This window comes from Manis pentadactyla, chromosome 1 (assembly GCF_030020395.1).
Source record: "Manis pentadactyla isolate mManPen7 chromosome 1, mManPen7.hap1, whole genome shotgun sequence".
Lineage (NCBI taxonomy): Eukaryota > Metazoa > Chordata > Mammalia > Pholidota > Manidae > Manis > Manis pentadactyla.
The window spans coordinates 178,109,017-178,131,152 of NC_080019.1; the positions used below are offsets into that span (position 1 = coordinate 178,109,017).

Below are 22,136 nucleotides of genomic sequence, written 5' to 3' on the forward strand. Positions count from 1 at the left end.
GGGCCTGACTGAAGCAAGACAATCCCCGAGGATCCAGGGCAGCTGCAGTTTGACTCTGGCCGCATCTCTGCTGAGAGCAGGACCCCCAGTTTCATTCCAGGCTGTCCATCAACCCAGTCTCCTTGGGTTGGCTTGGTAGGGTTCCCTCCCCATCTCAGGAGAGTCTGTCACATCAGTCCTAAAGCCCTCTGCTTCTGTTTGTGACAAGGACCTGCTATATGAATTGAGTCTCCTCATTTCCTTGGAATCTTCCAGGCAGCCTGCCTCCCATCCAGACACTTCTTTCCACTCCTCAGCTCCCTCCATCCCTCCAGGCGCTGACTTCACCTCCAATGCTTGGAACTTATCAACTGAGACTTTAGCCAGCCTATTTAGGCCTTTGCTTCCCTCATCTTCCTGAGCACCCTCCAGCCCCGCCCCTGACCTTCCCAAGTGGCTTTGAAGCCATTGGGTTTGAAGCGGTGGTCAAAGCATGCTTAAATTCATCTGAGCTCCCCTGTGAGCCCATTTCAATCAAAGCTTAAGTTGAAGTGATGTGGCTGCTAACGGTGTTTGTGACTTCCCCAGTTTGAGGTGGTTAATTGATACATAAAAGGAAAGGTTCTTGAATTTCCTACTCTTCTGTTGCCCTTCTCTCTCTCCCCCAGGATACAGCTCAGCTTAACAGAGTGAAGATAATAAAGTTGTGCTTTACAGAGAAGCCAGGCAGTTCAGTCTAGTCATAAATCCGGTTAGATGTAGACAGCCCTCCTGTCTGCTCCCCCACTGCCCCACTTGTCAAGTGTGGGTGATCTGTAATGCCTCTCAGCTCCCGCTGCCTGGAAGGGGTTGCCTCCTGGCGGCCCTGCCACCCCGCAGCCCAGACCCCGGCCCCAGGTGGCCAGCACATCCCTCTGCTTTTGCTCTTTCTTCTCCAAGTGGAACTTGTGCTTCTCAGTTCCATCTCAAGCTTCTCACCATTCTCATCTGTCCTTAAATGGATATTAAGGAGTTGTCTTCCCTCTGGGCAGTGTCGGCACCCAGGAGATGCCCGACTTGCCCCAGGCCTTGTGGCAAGTTAAGGACAGAGCCCTTCGTACATCCTCAGCTGGTGCCCTCTCTTTTGGTCACAGATGTATTTCAGAGAGTAAGAGGTTTCTCAGCAGCAAGCGAGAACCTGACTATAGAAGGAGTTGTTGACCAGCTACTGGGTGGACTTTAGAAAGTCCAGACTAAATACTTTCCCCCAGAAAGGCTCCCCTCTTTCCCCACCAGACCCTGGGGGTGGGGACTCCTGCCTGCTGTGTGTTGGGTGGTGTTCTGGCCCAGGATAAAAGGGGAGGAGGCATGGTCACCGCCTGTAAAGGCCTCAGTCTGCTCTGACGAGAAGTGGTTCTAAACGCAGTCCATTCAGGGCCATGTCATCATTGAGTGACCAGCTTCTGGCAAAGGACTTGGTGCCTAGAGCCTCCCACCTTCCTTCCTGCTCTTTCCCTGGCTCTGCTGCAGACTCTTAGGGTTGTTCATCGGTGGGCTAAGGGGTGGGGGGCTATCCAAAGACAGACAAATCTTTTAAGGTTTTTCAATGATAAAAAGAATATATTATTTATAATGTATATAGTGTATACATAGAGTACATATAGTACTTGTTTATAATGTATATAGTATATAACGTATACTTACATGTGAAAAATCTAAATACTACAGAAAGGTCATACATCTGATAAAGGTAGGTATAGAGTAGAAAGGAAAAGCCAGCCCCCATGTCCCTTCCCCATCTCTCCTCTCTCCCACCTCCTGCCTCCCCAGTTTCTGCCCAGATGTCCCTCCTGCTATTTCATTGTTCTCTCCTGGTCCAAGTTCCCCCCTTGCTCTGAATGGTCTGGTCATGGTGACAGCCCTTCTTAGGCCAGCTTGGCTGAGTCTGTAGAATTGGAATTTTCTGACCCGTCCTTAGGCTCTGTTCCTGTCTCCCCACGCTGGGCGGCTGCTTTGGCTTCCTGCCACACAGGAAGTTTGTGCCTTTCTGAAGAGCCCAAATTAAAAAATCCTTTCTCTTTTGGCCCACCTGACACTTCCTGGAACATCTTCATGCCCTTTCTAAAACAGCCTCCCCTCCAGTTATTCAACTGCCATGATCTTTCTTTTGGATAGAGACAATCAGATGTACCCGAAGGTCATTAATCTGAGATCTGGGTACTTTAAATTAATGGTAACAGGAATTTGCACTAGACTGACAGTTACATTTATCCTTTCAGTAAGCAAAGAGATTAGAAAGAAGAAACTGTTAATGATACCAGATTTGGGGGAAGGGGTAGCTTATTTCTGGTCAGCCTAATGCTATTAGTGGGCATCTGTGTGCCACTCTCAAGCGACCTGTTGGTGCTGCGGGGTATGCTTTGATAAGCCTGGTCCACCAGCACATTATGCTCTTTCAATGTTTTCAAAGTCTTTATTGCATGAAATTTCCATGAATTTGAGCTATTCTTCCCTCTATTGGGTCAAATTTGTGAGCTGTTCTTATAATTGCCATTGAGGCAATTAAAAAATCATCTACTAGTACCTGCCATGAGCTTGGCTGTGCTTGGCCTTTGTCTCATTTGGTGCTGGTATGACCCGTAACCAGCCCAGCTCTCTTCTCTACTCACTCCTATGACAGATGTTGGGAAAACCCCTGTAAGCCCCCTCCCTACACCAGCCACACTGTTCTGGGGCCAGCTGTCCACTCTGCCAGCCAGGCCAGATGGGTGGTCCCACCCATCTCAGGAACCAGCCCTAGTGCTAAATGCTGATTCAAGTTGTAGCATAGCCGCCATTTGGTTTGACAAAACCCTTTGAAATGCCAGTTATTATCTTTTTTTTTTTTTTTTTTTTGTAGATAATTATTTTTTATTGAAGGGTAGTTGACACACAGTATTACATTACATTAGTTTCAGGTGTACAACACAATGATTCAATATTTATATACATGATAATTCTAGGTACCAGCTATCACCATACCAAGTTGTTACAATATTTTGACTATATTCTCGGTTACTTATTTATTTTACAATTGGAAGTGTGTACTTTTTTTTTTTCTTCTTCTTCTTTTCTTTTTTTATGAGGGCATCTCTCATATTTATTGATCAAATGGTTGTTAACAACAATAAAATTCTGTATAGGGGAGTCAATGCTCAATACACAATCATTAATCCACCCCAAGCCTAATTTTCGTCAGTCTCCAATCTTCTGAGGCATAACAAACAAGTTCTTACATGGAGAACAAATTCTTACATAGTGAATAAGTTACATGGTGAACAGTACAAGGGCAGTCATCACAGAAACTTTCGGTTTTGCTCATGCATTATGAACTATAAACAGTCAGTTCAAATATGAATACTCATTTTATTTTTATACTTGATTTATATGTGGATACCACATTTCTCTCTTTATTATTATTATTTTTAATAAAGTGCTGAAGTGGTAGGTAGATACAAGATAAAGGTAGAAAACATAGTTTAGTGTTGTAAGAGAGCGAATGTAGATGATCAGGTGTGTGCCTGTAGACTATGTGTTAATCCAAGCTAGACCAGGGCAATAAAACATCCACGTATGCAGAAGATTTCTCTCAGAATAGGGGGGGTGAGGTTCTAAGCCTCACCTCTGTTGATCCCCAATTTCTCACCTGATGGACCCCCTACGACTGTGCCTGTCTTAGGTTGTTCCTCCCTTGAGGAATCTTACCCGTCTCTGGCTAACCAGTCATCTTCCGGGGCCATACAGGGAAATGTAAAGTTGGTAAGTGAGAGAGAAGCTTTATTGTTTGAAATCATTATCTTATTTTAAAAAGAAAGAAAGCAGATGAGCAAAGCCACTTCTGTTCCCGGCCTCTGCTGCCCAGCTGTTTATCAGGAAGTTGGTGCAGCCAGTTCTCCCCAGGGGGCATTCAGCCTCTCCCACCTATGCTTCGATCACAATCAATTACCGGTCTGGGAACTCCTCACCTCAAAGCAGTTATGTGCTCTTGGCAGCTGTGTTCAGTGGCTGGAGAATTGTTGAGAGAGGTGGGCTTTGGTTTTGAGTAGCGTCAGCAGACAGAAGGGCCCAGAAGTCTGGTCTGGACCAGAGCAGCCTGCAGCTTTCTAGGCTGTCTCCTCAGTGGATGCTGCCCCAGGCTTGCTGGCACAGGAGGCGAAAGTGGCCCACACAGGTGCTAGCCCCAGGTCTGAGATCAGAGGTCAGAGCTGGAGGGGCTGAGGGTAGCACAGAGAACGGGAGGGACAGGGGGCATGCATACTGCTGTCATATCCAGGTCCCCCAAGTTACAGGTCCTCCTCTACTCTGGCAGACCTCTTCCCTAGGCCAGGAGCCCAGGCCCTCAGAAGTGTCAGGGACTCCCTGCAGTCTGTCCTCCTCTTAGCCTGGCCTTGCGTTTCCATTCCTGGATCCGGGGTTCAGGGTGATCGTGGAGCAAAGGGTAGAAGACAGCAGGAGGATCGTGGCCTGGGTTGGCTGCTCGGCCAGGGGGAGGCTGGGGGTTTGGTGGAATCTGGAAGTCCACAGCAGGGGCTCAGGCAGGGTGGTCACTTTTGGCCTCTTGCCTTTCCCAGTCTCTCCTTCTCTGTCATGAAACAGAAATTTGCCATGGTCACTGGGGCAAGAGAAAGAGACTGTGTAACAGGCTCAGAATCCCAAGCACACATCCTCCTTTTCTAAGCCCAAAGCTCCCTCTAACCCGAATCAGGCTCTTCCTGGCCCTGAGGGTAGCCCTCTGTGGAAGGAGTTTGCAGAGCAAGACTGCAGTGACCATCTCCCTGACCCAAGCCTCTCAGGCTGGGTGTAAGATGGGAGGGTGCAGGATGGGGTGCCAGGTGGGCATGGACCAGTGTTGCAGAGGGACCCCTGCAATGCCCTCATGCCAACAGCAGACACACAGACAGGCAGTGGTTTGAGTGGCAGGGTTGACACGCGGATCCTGAAAAGTGGAGTATGCAGATGGTGGGAGTCAGATGAACCACCACAGTCTGTGGGTGGAGAGAAGCTCCCGGAAAGGCCTCCCAAGGTTCCAGGAAGGGACCCTGGCTTTGAGCCTCCCCCACGTGGGCAGCATTCTCTCTCTCCCTCTCATGCAGGGTGCCCACACTGTAAGAAGGCCATTCCGCACTTTACTGCCACCGCTGACACCTTCAGAGATGACCGGAAGGTAAGGACACTCCTCCTCTTCATCCCTTGTCCCTCCTCCAGCTTTGCCCTGCCACCAGTTCCTATCCCTTCCTCCCTTCCATCCAGGTCCCCTTCCCAAATAGGTTCTGCTGACACCAGGGGAACCAGCACATTTCTTTCCATCAGGCAGGATAGAGCAGACTGAATTTATGCTTTAAAATCAAGTAAAAGGGATACGCTGAACCGTTACGGCCTTTCCTTGGAGGAGGGAACATAGTAAAGGGGTCATCTGTTTATTTTGTTTAGTGCTTTGAATCTTTTTACAGTAAGATTTGTAGCCGTGCATTACTTATTTAATTAAAAATACAAATAAAAAAAAAACTGGAGTCAGCTGGAGGCAGCCAAAGTGGAGTGCAAAGCTCTGTGTGCAAAGCATCACCCGCCAAAGTGAGAGGCTCCTGCAGATGCCGACTGATGAAGCATAAAATTAACAAGCTAGAGCTTCAGATTGGATTAGTGTGTGGGGAGAGGGGTCTCTGAGGGAGCACCAGCAGTCCGGGCAGCATGGCCAGGGGAGGGCAGTGTGTAACCCTGGGGCAAGGCGCTGTGGCCCGGAGAAGACCCCAGAACTCGAGTTGGTGCACCTTGGTGGCTGCCAAACTGTGACCTGGGAGTCATCGCAGCCAGGCCTCAAGTTCCTCTCTCTCTAAAGTTTGGGTACTGATCTAGATGGTCATGAAGTCTCTTCCTAGCCTTGGACTCCTGTATAGGAACCTGCCCCCCGACAGGCCCAGAAAATCACCCAGATCCAAAGTTGCATGCATCTCCGCTGTGCAGCCTTCTCCTGGCTGGGACCCTCAGGTGCAGCCCGAGGAGGCTGGACTCATGCTGGGATTGTCTGCAGTGGGCCCTGCAGGAGTAGCAGTGATGGGGCAGCTAGTCAGAGGCCAGCCTAGGGCAGCAGCACACGTGGGGAGTGGCAACAAACTGGGGACTCGGACCCCAGGACCCTTGCCTGGACTCAGCAGGTGCTCACCGCACACCCTGGCTATGCCCTTGAAGCACCCTTCCCCCAGCTGGGAGGGGTACAAGGGCCAAACCCTTTTTCTCCTCTGCCTGCTACCTGGCCTGTACTGCCAGGGGCATGGCAAGAAGGGGCTTCTCGTCTCTGTCTTCCTCACCATATGCCCCCTTCTGCCACCCAGGGCCTGTGCACATGCAGGGTGGCTGCTCCCACTCTGGGAGCCCCAGCACAGCCTGGGCGCCAGTCCCCGCGAGGCTCCCTCACAGTTGGCTGGTGTGGAAAGGCCTTTACTCCCTGGAGCCAGGACTGGACTGGCGATCACTCCCATCGACTCCTCTCGCCCCTCACTAAGAGCATGCAGTGCTGTGGGCTGACAGGAGAGTTGCTGTGGTGGGGGGTCTCCTCCCGGCCTGGCTGCTCAGGTCTCGGCCCCAGGGTCTATGAGGGGGTCATGTCAGTCCCAAAAGGCCAGGCTGGCCATGCCCAAGGACCAGCCCTCCCCTGGTGGAAGGCCCCTTTCTCCATTCCATGGTGTCCCCCAGCTTCTCTGAGACACTAACACGCCATTGCTTAATTGTCGTAACTTGGGCCAGTAATGTTGCCGGCCTTTTCCTGGGGCCATTCCCTCTGTGTCTCCTCCCAGCTTCTCATTCCAAGCCAGGGATCACCCTCACTCATTTTCAGGAACATACTTACCTGCGTAGGGTTCCTGGCTGGAGGTGGCTCTCAGTAACAGCAGGGAAGCATTCTGTCTCTCTAGCCTGCGGCCTAAGGTGCTTGGTGCCGTGACTGCAGATGCCATCCTGGAACTATCAGATTACAGTCTCTGGGGGATGGTTCCAAGAATTTGTATCTAAGAGCTGGCTCTCGTGCTGGCCACAGGCTGGTATTTGGGGACTGCTGGCCTGTCCCTCCCTCTCCTTCTATTCATGAGGGATCAAGGCCCAGAGAGGAGCTGTGTCCCTTGCTCAGGGATGCCTAGTGGTTTGACAGCAAGAACTGGGTCTCCTGACCCCCAGTTCTTCCTGACACCATGCTGTCATCTCTTAGCAGGAATTAAATTTTTTTCCACTCAGAAACCAGTCTCTGTTCCTTCCCCAATCAATATGCAGTTGGTTGTTCACTTCCATTTTCATAGCCAAAGTCAATATTAGCTCCCGCAGAAATTTATTTTACTGAATCAATAAAGCTGCATGAGGCAACTCATATTTTAGCTGGGGAGCCTCAGCCCCCTCCCAGGAGCTTACCGAGGGGCTTGAGCAGTTGACAGGCTGGGTGGAGAAAGGGCTGCACGGTTAGTGTTGGAGCAGATGGTGTTATGGAAGGGGCTGTGGAGGACAAGGGTCTGAGGTGGAAAGCTGGCAGATGCAGGCAGGGGTCAGGGACCACTGGGCTGGCAAAGTGGGGCTTGTCTTACTGCATATCAAGGTGCCCCCAGCCTGGGGTGGGACTGGGGCCCGCAGTGTAGCTGTTGGCAGGTGTGCTGGTCCTCCTCCTCGGAGGACCCAGAGGCAGCTGGAGCCCCTCTCTGATTGGCTCGTGAGGCTGCTGTGACTCTGGCCATGTTCTGTATAGTCCCTTGTGTTTACAAGGCTGTCCATCAGTAGGGAAAGCTCCTGATGGCAGGGACTTTATTCGTCCTTAAATTCCCTACACTCTTGACACCTGAAACCTCTGTAAATGTTGACCAAATGAAGGAACAATAACCTACTTGATATTTACTGAGCACTCCTCTCCTCCTAATACTTTAAAAGCACTGTGTTCTGTCGTTTGCACAGTAGTTTAATCAACTAGCTGTTATTACTCTCCCACTTTATAGATAAGGAGATTGAATCTTAGGTTAAATGACTAGCCCAGAGCTACCCAGCTGGAAAGGGGCAGCATCAGGACCAAATAAATAGTCATTGTCAGTGGTCTCCCAGAAGCAGGCTTGGGGCCTCGGGTTCCTGTGCATGGGATTTATCTGGGAGGTGGTCTCAGGAAGCAGCCGGGGGGATGGCACAAGGGAGACTGGACAGGGAAGGAACCAAGCAGATACATTAATGAGCAGATTACTGTATGAGTAACTAGGCACAGTTCCTCGACATCTCACCAGGGAAGAGTTGTCTCCCTCAAGGGTCACGAGAGCCAGGGAACGTGTCCTTGAGCCCTGTCCATCACAGGCCTTACTTCTAGCTCCCTGCAGCCAAGATTTGCGGATCCTAGTGACAAGTGCTGGACAAGGAGACATGGCAGGCACCGACACTCAGAATAAATCTAGAAATTGTAGTGTGCTTTCGGTATTATAGGTGAGTCAGTGCAATTCTGAGTAGGTGTAAGGGGGGCAGGCATTTAGACAGGTGAAATCAGCTGCTTTCTTTCCAAAGAGTCTAAGCCACTTCCTTTAGCAAGGGCTGCACCTTCTCTTCTTCTCCTATAGGAACTTTGCAGCCAGAGGTAGTCCACTGTATATGTGGCTGGCAGCTAGTTTAGGGGGTTCAGAATAAATACACATTTTTAATTTAGTCAATTTATAAAACCATACACTACATTTCCCACAGCTCCCAGGCATGTATACAAATTAAATTCATAATTTAAAACAGATGCAGGGAGAGCAGCAGCCTGGAGCAACACTCATCAAACACTTGCCCAGCGGAGGAGAGGAGCGCCGGCCCCCAGCCGAGGGCTGGCTGCGGGGGGGGCTGCGCCTTGGGCGAGGTCCCTCCTGGGCCAGGACCTTAAGCTCCTGCTCTGGGAAACATAACCCTGAGGACAGCCGGAGGAGCACCTGCCTCACATCGCTCAGTAATTCTGAAAGCGCCTTGGACAGTGAGCAGGGCTTCTCCGAAGCCTGCAGGGGCCAGCCTATCGGCCTGGCGGACCCCGCTGCATGTGGGCACCAGCAAAAGCAAACAGAGTCACCTGGGGACACAGCTGCCCCTCTGCGTGTGGCCTGTGGGAGTGCAGGGCAAGTAATGTCAAATCTGGCTTTTGAAGAGAAGCTGGAGAACCACACTTTTATATAAAATCTTCTGGCTCTTTTTCTGGGTTGGCAGCTAATTCAGATTTATTTTGTCTTAAATTCTATGTGGGCCAAATAGAACAAGACTGAAAGCCAGATAGGGATTTTGTGCAGCGAGTTTGCAAACTCTGCTCTAAGAAGTCTTATTATCTAGAACGTTTTGTAGCTGAAGAGGTAGAAGGGAACCTGAGGGCGGGTGAGGGAGGGCAGGGCTGGGTACTGGTGACCAGAGTGCAGGCCACCCCCCACTCTTCACTCTGTCAGCCCTGCTGCTTGCAGAACAGCAGCCACGCTCACCAGGGCGCCAGGTAAGTAACCATATATGTGACTGTTGGTGGCCTGCAGGGCTCACCTGCATGGAAGCGGGGTTGGAGGGGTTCTACCCAAATGTGAATAACCAGCAGCCAAAGAATTATGTGAATTGTGGCTGTTCAACAATTTTAAACTTCAGGTGTGGTAGTAGTTCAGCCGGGATTCCTTAGGTGGCTGTGGCTCGTTCCTCTCAGGTCCCAGGTGTGGGCTGGTCCTTCTTTTGGTGCCCTTTCCTCTGGCCTTCGTGTGCTGGCTGCCTCTGCATCGCTCATGTCTCAGAGCAACTGTTATCTCCTCGGAAAGGCCCCCATGGCCATAAAGCAGCCCCTCTGGCTGTCATCTTATCAAATCACCTTCTTTTAATTTCTTCAGAGCATTCACTGGGTTCTAAAATGATCTCACTTGATAGGTGTCTATTAACTTCCTTCCTGCAGTAAGAATGGCAGTTGCCTGACAATTAGACCTTGTCAAGGTCACCACTGTACCCCTAGCATCTAGAACAGGCTTGGCATAGAGCAGAACTTCCATAAGTGCCACCTCCCGTCGGAATCTGCCCTTCCCTCTTGTATAACGCCTGTGTTTTGTGTTTGCCACTAACTGACCCGCACTCCCCTGTGTCCTTGCACTGTGACCTTCAACAGGAAAACATGCCCACTGTCTGTTTTATTCTCTCTTATTTTGAGAGAAAAATAAATAATAAGGAAAAAACATCCAGCCTATGGGATTGGTTAGATGGGCCGGGAGAGGCCCATGGCCAACTGGGGAAACTGACCAAAACCTGTTTGCTTTAGTCACGCTGAACTCTCCCCTGGTTTCTGGAATGGGCTTCCCCGGCTGGAACTTCCTTCTCCTGCTCCTCAGGCCTCTGCTCTGATGGCAAACTGTGCAGAGCACCTTGCACGGCTACCCTGGGCCATCCTGGCACCCTGGACCACCTCCATCCTACCTACTGTCAGGCCTTGGAATTGTCTCTTTATCTGACTCCCCAACCAGACGCTGAGCTCCAGTCAGGGACAGAGCCTGTGTGTGTGGCCGGTAGGAGTGATTATAATAGCAGCTAACATTTACTGACCACTAACTGTGTGCCACAGCCTATGCTGGTTCACCTCACCTGAATTCTGTCACCCAGTTTCACAGTATCCTGAGAACCTAGGTATCCTTATTATGTCCATTCTACAGATGAGGAAAGTTAGGCACCAGGAGCTAGGGAATTCTCCTTAAGTCTTAATATACTGGGTAGCCAAGACTTGCACTTGGGAAACTTGACTTCAAAGCTCTTGTTCTTGACCTTGGTGCTACATTGCCTGCCCAGACAGATGTTCAGGAAACATTAGTTGATGAATGAATGGGTCCAACGGTGCCTCACAGAAATCATCACAGAACCTGTGGTGTTTACTAATGTGTTCCAGTCGTAATTTCCTTTACGGTCATTACCCTCTTGATTTTAAAGGGTGGTCTGAGGGCACTCCAAGCTGTGTCCCTGACCTTGACCATCTGCCTTGGGAATTAAAATGGTCCCTGTGGAGCTCTGGGCCGAGGATGCTTTACTCTCCCTGCTACTGGGGAGGGAATCAAAGTGAGTGCAGTCACGGGCCTGACAGGCAGTCTTCGTAGCGGCCCCAGCCCTGGACTGGAGACACTTGTGCTGACCCCCCTTCTCTGGCCCTGCAGATTGCCTGTGCCGCCCTTGACTGTGTCAGAGATAAGAACCAGGACCTGTGTCAGCAGGAGGCCATCAAGGCCTACCCGACTTTCCACTACTACCACTATGGGAAGTTTACGGAAAAGTATGATGGCGATCGGACGGTGAGTGGGGTGAGGCATCTGCCCCGAGCTCTTCTGCTGACGGGCGGGAACCGGCCACCGAGGAGGGCAGCCAAGGAGGCCCGCAGACCCCATGAAGTCAGCTGGACCCTCGGAGGGCGAGGGCGAGGCGGCCCCAGAGCTGGGCGGACTCCAGGGCTTTGGGAGTTTCCTCACCCCCTCCCCAGCAGACCTGCCCCACATCACCTGCCGCCCCCACCCACTGGCCTCTCGGTGTGCAGAGGAGCGAGTGAGTGGCTGGACGGGGAAGGGGCGTGGGGTAGAGAGGGCACCTCCGTTACAGGGTTAGCGTCCTTATTTCCCTTTCTCTTCCCCTTCCCTGCAGGAGCTGGGGTTTACCAGTTTCGTTCGAGCGCTCCGGGAGGGAGACCATGAGAGACTAGGGAGGAAGAAGGAAGAGCTCTAATTCTGCCTCAAGGACACCTGTCCACTACACTGTGAAGATGCCTGTTTTTGTTGTTCTTTCTGAATTTCCACGTCTTCTGAAGACAAAAGTTTTTTATAGCCGCTGATGGCCATTTTGTACAATTTTGAAATAAAATCAAACCAGTTGTTTAGTGGTGCGGGTTATTTCCACGGAGGCTGTGCTAACAAAGTGGACACATGCTCTCCCTCACTCCACGTCCTCCGCTGGGAGGCGGAGAGCCTGGCTCCAGGGTCTGAATAGGGGAGCTGCTTCAGGGTGAGCGCAGCCATCAGGCCCAGACGCACAGGGGCATCTGCCCGCTGGCTTGACAGGGCGGTGGGGCCATGGGTGTATTCCGTATGCAGAGGCCGGCTCAGTTAACCAGCCCTGCCTCACCCCACCACGTTGACCTCCAAATCTTCACACCTCGTTCATGTCTGGGCTCCACCCAGGCCCCGGCTTTGCCCACGCCTCACTCTGTGTCCCCTCTTGCATCTCTCCCCTGACCATCTTTCCCACCCGTCCTGTTTTCTGCATCCCTGGGTGACTGCATCCTGCCAGAGCTGGAACCCACCCCCAAGACATATCCTGTCTGCTCAGTGGCACTTCTCAGGGAGACAGCAGAACAGCCTCACTCCCGCCGTCTTGACCTCAGCTCTGGGCAGTGGGCCCAGCCTTGGAGTCCTGGGGTGTTCAGAGGTGGGTCAGCTCAGCCACAGTACCTGGGGAGTGGGCCCACAGGAACAGTCCTGTTTCCCGGATGTCTCCAGCCTCGCAGCCTCCGTCCTTCCCGCCGGTGGGTCCGCTGAGGGGAGGGTCAGGGCTATAGAGGCCCTCTGGGCTGTGTTGCCACTTACTGCCGCACGGGGCATGGCTCTGCTAAGTGAAAGGAGCCGTCTCAAGAGTCTTCCTTTGCTGCAGTGTCCCAGCTTCCGAATCCACCGCCTTGGTTCAGCCTTTCTTCCCTAAGCACTCACCTCCTTAGTGGCCTCTCGTCTTGCCCCAGGTGAATGGGTATGAAAGAAAGAAGCATACATTTAAAAGTTATTTAAACACATTTACTGAGGTCCTGCTGGGTACCACATGCCTTCACAAGGAGCACTTAGTCTTCACGCAGTGTACATATACCCATTCCTGCAAGGGGCTCTTAAGAGAGCATGTGTGCACTTGGATATATGTCTCCTTAATGGTTGTTTGGGATATTTGTGGGAGGAGCAGAACTGCTTGTGTCTTCAAAAAATGTTGTTTTAAACTGCATCTTTAAAGTAATGCCTGACAAAAGCCACTTACTTCCTGGCTGAGGACTACCAGTGCCCACCTTCCAGGTGCAGAGCTTGCTTCCTGTCCAGTCCACAGCTTCAAGGGTCAGATTTGTCTTACTTTGCTTCTGTGTGAGGACGTGAAAGCATCAGAAAATGACATCTTTTTCATTCTATTTACAGGATTTGTTAATGATAGGGTCTTTGTCAGAATGTCTCCTGTTTGTCATGCCTTTGGGGCATGGCCTGAACAAGCTCACCCCAGCTCTGGGAAACTGGCTTTGCGGACAGAGCTCCCTTCCTCCGCTCCCCACCCCAGCCCTGCCTATACACTCTCTCCACCACCCCTCCCGCCCCCTTACCCCCAGCTCTGGAGCTCCGTGCAGATGGCGCCAGTACCTTTGCATCTGGTTCCACTCCCAGTGCCCATGCTTGGTTCATTTGGGTTCATTGGTCTTCAGGGCAGACCCCTCCCTACTCCTCACTTTAGGACCTGCTGTCACCCTCTCTGTTCCCCTGGGTCCTGCATGTGCAAGCTGATATCTCTGCAGGAAATACACGTGTGAGTCAGGAGAGAAACCGAAGAACCAGCCTGCGTTCTGGTGGCTTTGGCATAATCTTCAGCTCAGTTTCCCTCCTTGGGGCACTGCTCCGTTTCCTCTCCCACTGCCCTGCCTGACTGCCTGCCTTACTCTGCATCCCCCATGTCTCTCGCCCACCAGTGATCCCCGTCACCCCCTAAGTGGAGCTTTCAGAGCTGGCCCCAACCCTTCCCATTTTCCCCACGCTGCCCCCTCCCCTTCTAGAGGTGTTTGGGTTCCAGAAACTATTCTGTGCCAGGAGCAGGAAGATGATGCTCTGGGTTTAGGAACTGGTTTGCTCCACTAATGTGAGAAGGTGTGGTATCTCATCTGGAAAGCACCAGGCCCTCGCGAAGCCTGTGGCTCTGAGGAGATATGTGATCTGCCCAAATCATGCACAACAAAATAGGTGGCAATCCTGCTGTGAAGAAAAAAGATACAGGCCCAAAATGGTGTCATTTCTGCTAGACCAAGTCACCAAACGATGGCTAAATATCTAACCTAATTACAATTTGAGCCTCCCCCCAGAAACATAATCATGAATTTTCTGGTCAGCATCAATAAGATAATGTCACATAGGCCCTCTCCATCCCCAAAGAAAAACGAGGGAATAACCACTAAATGAGAACCTCTTCCTGCCTCCTCTCACATATATAAATAGCATCAGAATCTGTGTTGCATGATCTTTTAGGACACAAAAAGGTGTACCCATGCCACACTGCTTGATGTATTAACAAATGTAACTGCTTTTCTGCATGTATCTCCAGCTGTAGCAGAATTATTTGTCTCCAAATGAAGGGGCTTTGGTTACCAAAACTGCTGGGTTATTTCTCTGGCTACAATTCTCAGTAAGACTATGAATAAACTGTCTTTCTTAAATATAACAGTAGTGTTCATACCAGGCAACACTACTCTCAGGAGGCTCCCTTTGAGAGTGACTAGGTGTTACTGGTCAGAACTAAGCTCTCTGCCTATGTGTGCTTACCGTTTACCATTATTTTATCTTGTTAAGGCTCAAATAACGAAACTGATATCCATAAGCTACATGTGGAAACTGAATTACTTTTTTTTTTTTTTTTAAATAATTATTTTTTATTGAAGGGTAGTTGACGCACAGTATTACATTACATTAGTTTCAAGTGTACAACACAGTGGTAGAACATTTATATACATAATTCTAGGTTCCAGCTATCACCCTACCAAGCTGTTGCAATATCTTGACTATATTCCTTATGCTATACATTACATCCCAGTTACTTATTTATTTTACCATTGGAAGTCTGTCCTTTTTTTTTTTTTTTTTTTTTTGTGAGGGCATCTCTCATATTTATTGATCAAATGGTTGTTAACCACAATAAAATTCTGTATAGGGGAGTCAATGCTCAATGCACAATCATTAATCCACCCCAAGCCTAATTTTCGTCAGTCTCCAATCTTCTGAGGCATAACAAACAAGTTCTTACATGGAGAACAAATTCTTACATAATGAATAAGTTACATAGTGAACATTACAAGGGCAGTCATCACAGAAACTTTCGGTTTTGCTCATGCATTATGAACTCTAAACAGTCAGTTCAAATATGAATACTCATTTGGTTTTTATACTTGATTTATACGTGGATACCACATTTCTCTCTTTATTATTATTATTTTTAATAAAATGCTGAAGTGGTAGGTAGATACAAGATAAAGGTAGAAAACATAGTTTAGTGTTGTAAGAGAGCAAATGTAGATGATCAGGTGTGTGCCTGTAGACTATGTGTTAATCCAAGCTAGACCAGGGCAATAAAACATCCACGTATGCAGAAGATTTCTCTCAGAACATGAGGGGGGAGGTTCTAAGCCTCACCTCTGTTGATCCCCAATTTCTCACCTGATGGCCCCCCTGCGACTGTGCCTGTCTTAGGTTGTTCCTCCCTTGAGGAATCTTACCCGTCTCTGGCTAACCAGTCATCTTCCGGGGCCATACAGGGAAATGTGAAGTTGGTAAGTGAGAGAGAAGCAATATTGTTTGAAAAGGTTAGCTTTTTATTTCTTTGCATATTTATGCCCTGTGGCTTCTATGCCCAGCATTTGTCTTGAGGTGTCTTTACCACTTGGAAGAATTATGATACTCGGTAAATTTGATATGAGGCACGAATTCTATTTAAGGGTTGTAATTAGGAAGGAAGAAGAAAAGCTATAGAAGTAGCAGGCGGAAGAAAACATGGGAAGATTGATTATTCCTTTGACATATCTTCTTGTAGAGTAATTTCAGCCTATATAGGTTTTAAGCTACTACTTAAATTGCGCACACACATTAACATAATAGGAGTATAGTTACATAACCAAAGCATATCTGTAATTACCAGCCATCTCCAGTGAAACCAAGAAAACCAGTTAGGCACCTTAGGCATTTGTGAAAACTTATCTATGATATGGTGGATATTGTCCAACTGAACTTGAACAGTCTGAGAGAAATCAGACAAATTAAAACAACCCATTCCTGGGGACTGTTCACATGCCATATGTTCTTTTAACAGTAAATAGTCTGTAGTTGTAAGAGTTTGGAGCGCTACAATTTGCACTTCTCCAAATTCTTGGTTGAGTTCCAACAGTATAGATCCAGTCAAATTTGTTGTTTTACTGTATGCACAGGCCAGCTTAGATATCTCCTTCCTCATTCCCATGGCAAGTCCAGGAACTGGTGGGATGAGTGCATCTACAGCTGTAGCAGTGCGTGGATCTTTGTTGGGGTTTTTTGATGATCATCTTCTGGCATGAGTCTTCCAGAGAGTGCAGATGTTGGAAGTTCTTTTTCATATCGTATCTTAGTTCATTTTCGGGGTAGCCCAATTAGGCTTTGATCCTCTGTATAAACACAAACAGACCCTTTGCCTACACTTTTATATGCCCTTTATACCCTTGTGTAGAACTCGTTGGAGGTTACCACACAGGAACTGCCCTTTTTTTTTTTTTTGCTTTGTTTTTGGTATCACTAATCTACACTTACATGACGAATATTATGTTTACTAGGCTCTCCCCTATACCAGGTCCCCCCTATAAACCCCTTTACAGTCACTGTCCATCAGCATAGCAAAATGTTGTAGAATCACTACTTGCCTTCTCTGTGTTGTACAGCCCTCCCTTTTCTCCTACCCCCCCATGCATGTTAATCTTAATACCCCCCTACTTCTCCCCCCCTTATCCCTCCCTACCCACCCATCCTCCCCAGTCCCTTTCCCTTTGGTACCTGTTAGTCCATTCTTGAGTTCTGTGATTCTGCTGCTGTTTTGTTCCTTCAGTTTTTCCTTTGTTCTTATATTCCACAGATAAGTGAAATCATTTGGTATTTCTCTTTCTCCGCTTGGCTTGTTTCACTGAGCATAATACCCTCCAGCTCCATCCATGTTGCTGCAAATGATTGGATTTGCCCTTTTCTTATGGCTGAGTAGTATTCCATTGTGTATATGTACCACATCTTCTTTATCCATTCATCTATTGATGGACATTTAGGTTGCTTCCAATTTTGGCTATTGTAAATAGTGCTGCAATAAACATAGGGGTGCATCTGTCTTTCTCAAACTTGATTGCTGCGTTCTTAGGGTAAATTCCTAGGAGTGGAATTCCTGGGTCAAATGGTAAGTCTGTTTTGAGCATTTTGATATACCTCCATACTGCTTTCCACAATGGTTGAACTAACTTACATTCCCACCAGCAGTGTAGGAGGGTTCCCCTTTCTCCACAGCCTCGCCAACATTTGTTGTTGTTTGTCTTTTGGATGGCAGCCATCCTTACTGGTGTGAGGTGATACCTCATTGTAGTTTTAATTTGCATCTCTCTGATAATTAGCGATGTGGAGCATCTTTTCATGTGTCTGTTGGCCATCTGTATTTCTTTTTTGGAGAACTGTCTGTTCAGTTCCTCTGCCCATTTTTTAATTGGGTTATTTGTTTTTTGTTTGTTGAGGCGTGTGAGCTCCTTATATATTCTGGACGTCAAGCCTTTATCGGATGTGTCATTTTCAAATATATTCTCCCATACTGTAGGGATCCTTCTTGTTCTATTGATGGTGTCTTTTGCTGTACAGAAGCTTTTCAGCTTAATATAGTCCCACTTACTCATTTTTGCTGTTGTTTTCCTTGCCCGGGGAGATATGTTCAAGAAGAGGTCACTCATGTTTATGTCTAAGAGGTTTTCGCCTATGTTTTCTTCCAAGAGTTTAATGGTTTCATGACTTACATTCAGGTCTTTGATCCATTTTGAGTTTACTTTTGTATATGGGGTTAGACAATGGTCCAGTTTCATTCTCCTACATGTAGCTGTCCAGTTTTGCCAGCACCACCTGTTGAAGAGACTGTCATTTCGCCATTGTATGTCCATGGCTCCTTTATCAAATATTAATTGACCATATATGTCTGGGTTAATGTCTGGATTCTCTAGTCTGTTCCATTGGTCTGTGGCTCTGCTCTTGTGCCAGTACCAAATTGTCTTGATTACTATGGCTTTATAGTAGAGCTTGAAGTTGGGGAGTGAGATCCCCCCTACTTTATTCTTCTTTCTCAGGATTGCTTTGGCTATTCGGGGTCTTTGGTGTTTCCATATGAATTTTTGAATTATTTATTCCAGTTCATTGAAGAATGTTGCTGGTGGTTTCATAGGAATTGCATCAAATCTGTATATTGCTTTGGGCAGGATGGCCATTTTAACGATATTAATTCTTCCTAGCCACGAGCATGGGATGAGTTTCCACCTGTTAGTGTCCCCTTTAATTTCTCTTAAGAGTGACTTGTAGTTTTCAGAGTATAAGTCTTTCACTTCTTTGGTTAGGTTTATTCCTAGGTATTTAATTTTTTTTGATGCAATTGTGAATGGAGTTGTTTTCCTGATTTCTCTTTCTGTTGGTTCATTGTTAGTATATAGGAAAGCCACAGATTTCTGTGTGTTGATTTTGTATCCTGCAACTTTGCTGTATTCCGATATCAGTTCTAGTAGTTTTGGGGTGGAGTCTTTAGGGTTTTTTATGTACAGTATCATGTCATCTGCAAATAGTGACAGTTTAACTTCTTCTTTACCAATCTGGATTCCTTGTATTTCTTTATTTTGTCTGATTGCCGTGGCTAGGACCTCCAGTACTATGTTAAATAACAGTGGAGAGAGTGGGCATCCCTGTCTAGTTCCCGATCTCAGAGGGAATGCTTTCAGCTTCTCGCTGTTCAATATAATGTTGGCTGTGGGTTTATCATAGATGGCCTTTATTATGTTGAGGTACTTGCCCTCTATTCCCATTTTGCTGAGAGTTTTTAACATGAATGGATGTTGAACTTTGTCGAATGCTTTTTCAGCATCTATGGAGATGATCATGTGGTTTTTGTCTTTCTTTTTGTTGATGTGGTGGATGATGTTGATGGACTTTCGAATGTTGTACCATCCTTGCATCCCTGGAATGAATCCCACTTGGTCATGGTGTATGATCCTTTTGATGTATTTTTGAATTCGGTTTGCTAATATTTTGTTGAGTATTTTTGCATCTACGTTCATCAGGGATATTGGTCTGTAGTTTTCTTTTTTGGTGGGGTCTTTGCCTGGTTTTGGTATTAGGGTGATGTTAGCTTCATAGAATGAGTTTGGGAGTATCCCCTCCTCCTCTATTTTTTGGAAAACTCTAAGGAGAATGGGTATTATGTCTTCCCTGTATGTCTGATAAAATTCCGAGGTAAATCCATCTGGCCCGGGGGTTTTGTTCTTGGGTAGTTTTTTGATTACCGCTTCAATTTCGTTGCTGGTAATTGGTCTGTTTAGATTTTCTGTTTCTTCCTGGGTCAATCTTGGAAGGTTATATTTTTCTAGGAAGTTGTCCATTTCTCCTAGGTTTCCCAGCTTGTTAGCATATAGGTTTTCATAGTATTCTCCAATAATTCTTTGCATTTCCGTGGGGTCCGTCGTGATTTTTCCTTTCTCATTTCTGATACTGTTGATTTGTGTTGACTCTCTTTTCTTCTTAATAAGTCTGGCTAGAGGCTTATCTATTTTGTTTATTTTCTCGAAGAACCAGCTCTTGGTTTCATTGATTTTTGCTATTGTTTTATTCTTCTCAATTTTATTTATTTCTTCTCTGATCTTTATTATGTCCCTCCTTCTGCTGACCTTAGGCCTCATCTGTTCTTCTTTTTCCAATTTAGATAATTGTGACATTAGACCATTCATTTGGGATTGCTCTTCCTTTTTTAAATATGCTTGGATTGCTATATACTTTCCTCTTAAGACTGCTTTTGCTGTGTCCCACAGAAGTTGGGGCTTAGTGTTGTTGTTGTCATTTGTTTCCATATATTGCTGGATCTCCATTTTGATTTGGTCATTGATCCATTGATTATTTAGGAGCGTGTTGTTAAGCCTCCATGTGTTTGTGAGCCTCTTTGCTTTCTTTGTACAGTTTATTTCTAGTTTTATGCCTTTGTGGTCTGAAAAGTTGGTTGGTAGGATTTCAATCTTTTGGAATTTTCTGAGGCTCTTTTTGTGGCCTAGTATGTGGTCTATTCTGGAGAATGTTCCATGTGCACTTGAGAAGAATGTATATCCCGCTGCTTTTGGATGTAGAGTTCTATCGATGTCTATTAGGTCCATCTGCTCTACTGTGTTGTTCAGTGCTTCTGTGTCCTTACTTATTTTCTGCCCAGTGGATCTATCCTTTGGGGTGAGTCGTGTGTTGAATTCTCCTAGAATGAATGCATTGCAGTCTATATCCCCCTTTAGTTCTGTTAGTATTTGTTTCACATATGCTGGTGCTCCTGTGTTGGGTGCATATATATTTAGAATGGTTATATCCTCTTGTTGGACTGAGCCCTTTATCATTATGTAGTGTCCTTCTTTATCTCTTGTTACTTTCTTTGTTTTGAAGTCTATTTTTGTCTTATATTAGTACTGCAACCCCTGCTTTCTTCTCACTGTTGTTTGCTTGAAATATGTTTTTCCATCCCTTGACTTTTAGTCTGTACATATCTTTGGGTTTGAGGTGAGTTTCTTGTAAGCAGCATATAGATGGGTCTTGCTTTTTTATCCATTCTGTTACTCTGTGTCTTTTGATTGGTGCATTCAACCCATTAACATTTAGGGTGACTATTGAAAGATATGTACTTATTGCCATTGCAGGCTTTAAATTCGTGGTTACCAAAGGTTCAAGGTTAGCCTCTTTAGTATCTTACTGCCTAACTTAGCTCGCTTATTGAGCTGTTATATACACTATCTGGAGATTCTTTTCTTCTCTCCCTTCTTGTTCCTCCTCCTCGATTCTTCATATGTTGGGTGTTTTGTGCTGTGCTCTTTCTAGGAGTGCTCCCATCTAGAGCAGTCCCTGTAAGATGTTCTGTAGAGGTGGTTTGTGGAAAGTAAATTCCCTCAGCTTTTGTTTGTCTGGGAATTGTTTAATCCCACCGTCATATTTGAATGATAGTCGTGCTGGATACAGTATCCTTGGTTCAAGGCCCTTCTGTTTCATTGTATTAAATATATCATGCCATTCTCTTCTGGCCTGTAGGGTTTCTGTTGAGAAATCTGACGTTAGCCTGATGGGTTTCCCTTTATAGGTGACCTTTTTCTCTCTAGCTGCCTTTAACACTCTTTCCTTGTCCTTGATCTTTGCCATTTTAATTATTATGTGTCTTGGTGTTGCCCTTCTTGGATCCTTTCTGTTGGGGGTTCTGTGTATTTCCGTGGTCTGTTCGATTACTTCCTCCCCCAGTGTGGGGAAGTTTTCAGCAATTATTTCTTCTAAGATACTTTCCATCTCTTTTCCTTTCTCTTCTTCTTCTGGGACCCCTATAATACGGATATTGTTCCTTTTGGATTGGTCACACAGTTCTCTTAATATTGTTTCATTCCTGGAGATCCTTTTGTCTCTCTCTCTGTCAGCTTCTATGCGTTCCTGTTCTCTGATTTCAATTCCATCAATGGCCTCTTGCATTCTATCCATTCTGCTTATAAACCCTTCCAGAGTTTGTTTCATTTCTGCGATCTCCTTTCTGGCATCTGTGATCTCCTTCCGGACTTCATCCCATTTCTCTTGCGTATTTCTCTGCATCTCTGTCAGCATGTTTATGATTCTTATTTTGAATTCTTTTTCAGGGAGACTGGTTAGGTCTGTCTCCTTCTCTGGTGTTGTCTCTGTGATCTTTGTCTGCCTGTAGCTTTGCCTTTTCATGGTGATAGGAATAGTCTGCAGAACTGGGACGAGTGACGGCTGGAAGGACTTCCTTTCTTGTTGGTTTGTGGCCCTCCTCTCCTGGGAGAACAGCGACCTCTAGTGGCTTGTGCTGGGTAACTGCAGGCAGACAGGGCTTCTGCTTCCTGCCCGGCTGCTATGGAGTTAATCTCCGCTGTTGCTGTGGGCGTGGCCTGGCTCGGGCAGCTACTCCAAAATGGTGGAGTCGCGTTGGAGCAGGAGCTGCTGGGAGGCTATTTATCTCCGTAAGGGGCCTCCCTGCTCCCTGCAGCCCAGGGGTTAGGGTGCCCAGAGATCCCGGATTCCCTACCTCTGGATTAAGTGACCCGCCCTGCCCCTTTAAGACTTCCAAAAAGCACCCGCCAAAACAAAACAACGCCCACCAAAAAAAAAAAGAAAAAAAAATTTTTT

At 47.2% G+C, this 22,136-nt stretch overlaps 1 protein-coding gene across 1 annotated transcript in view; it reads left to right on the forward strand.

Moving 5' to 3' along the window:
* The window catches only part of PDIA5 (protein disulfide isomerase family A member 5), a 90,017-nt gene extending 78,178 nt beyond the window's left edge, over positions 1-11,839 (forward strand). The window contains exons 15-17 of the mRNA XM_036883374.2: positions 5,091-5,161; positions 11,130-11,264; positions 11,608-11,839. Coding sequence (XP_036739269.2) covers positions 5,091-5,161; positions 11,130-11,264; positions 11,608-11,688 — 287 coding nt within the window. The 3' untranslated portion in view covers positions 11,689-11,839. The remainder of the gene's footprint in view (positions 1-5,090; positions 5,162-11,129; positions 11,265-11,607) is intronic.
* Positions 11,840-22,136: the final 10,297 nt, after the last annotated feature.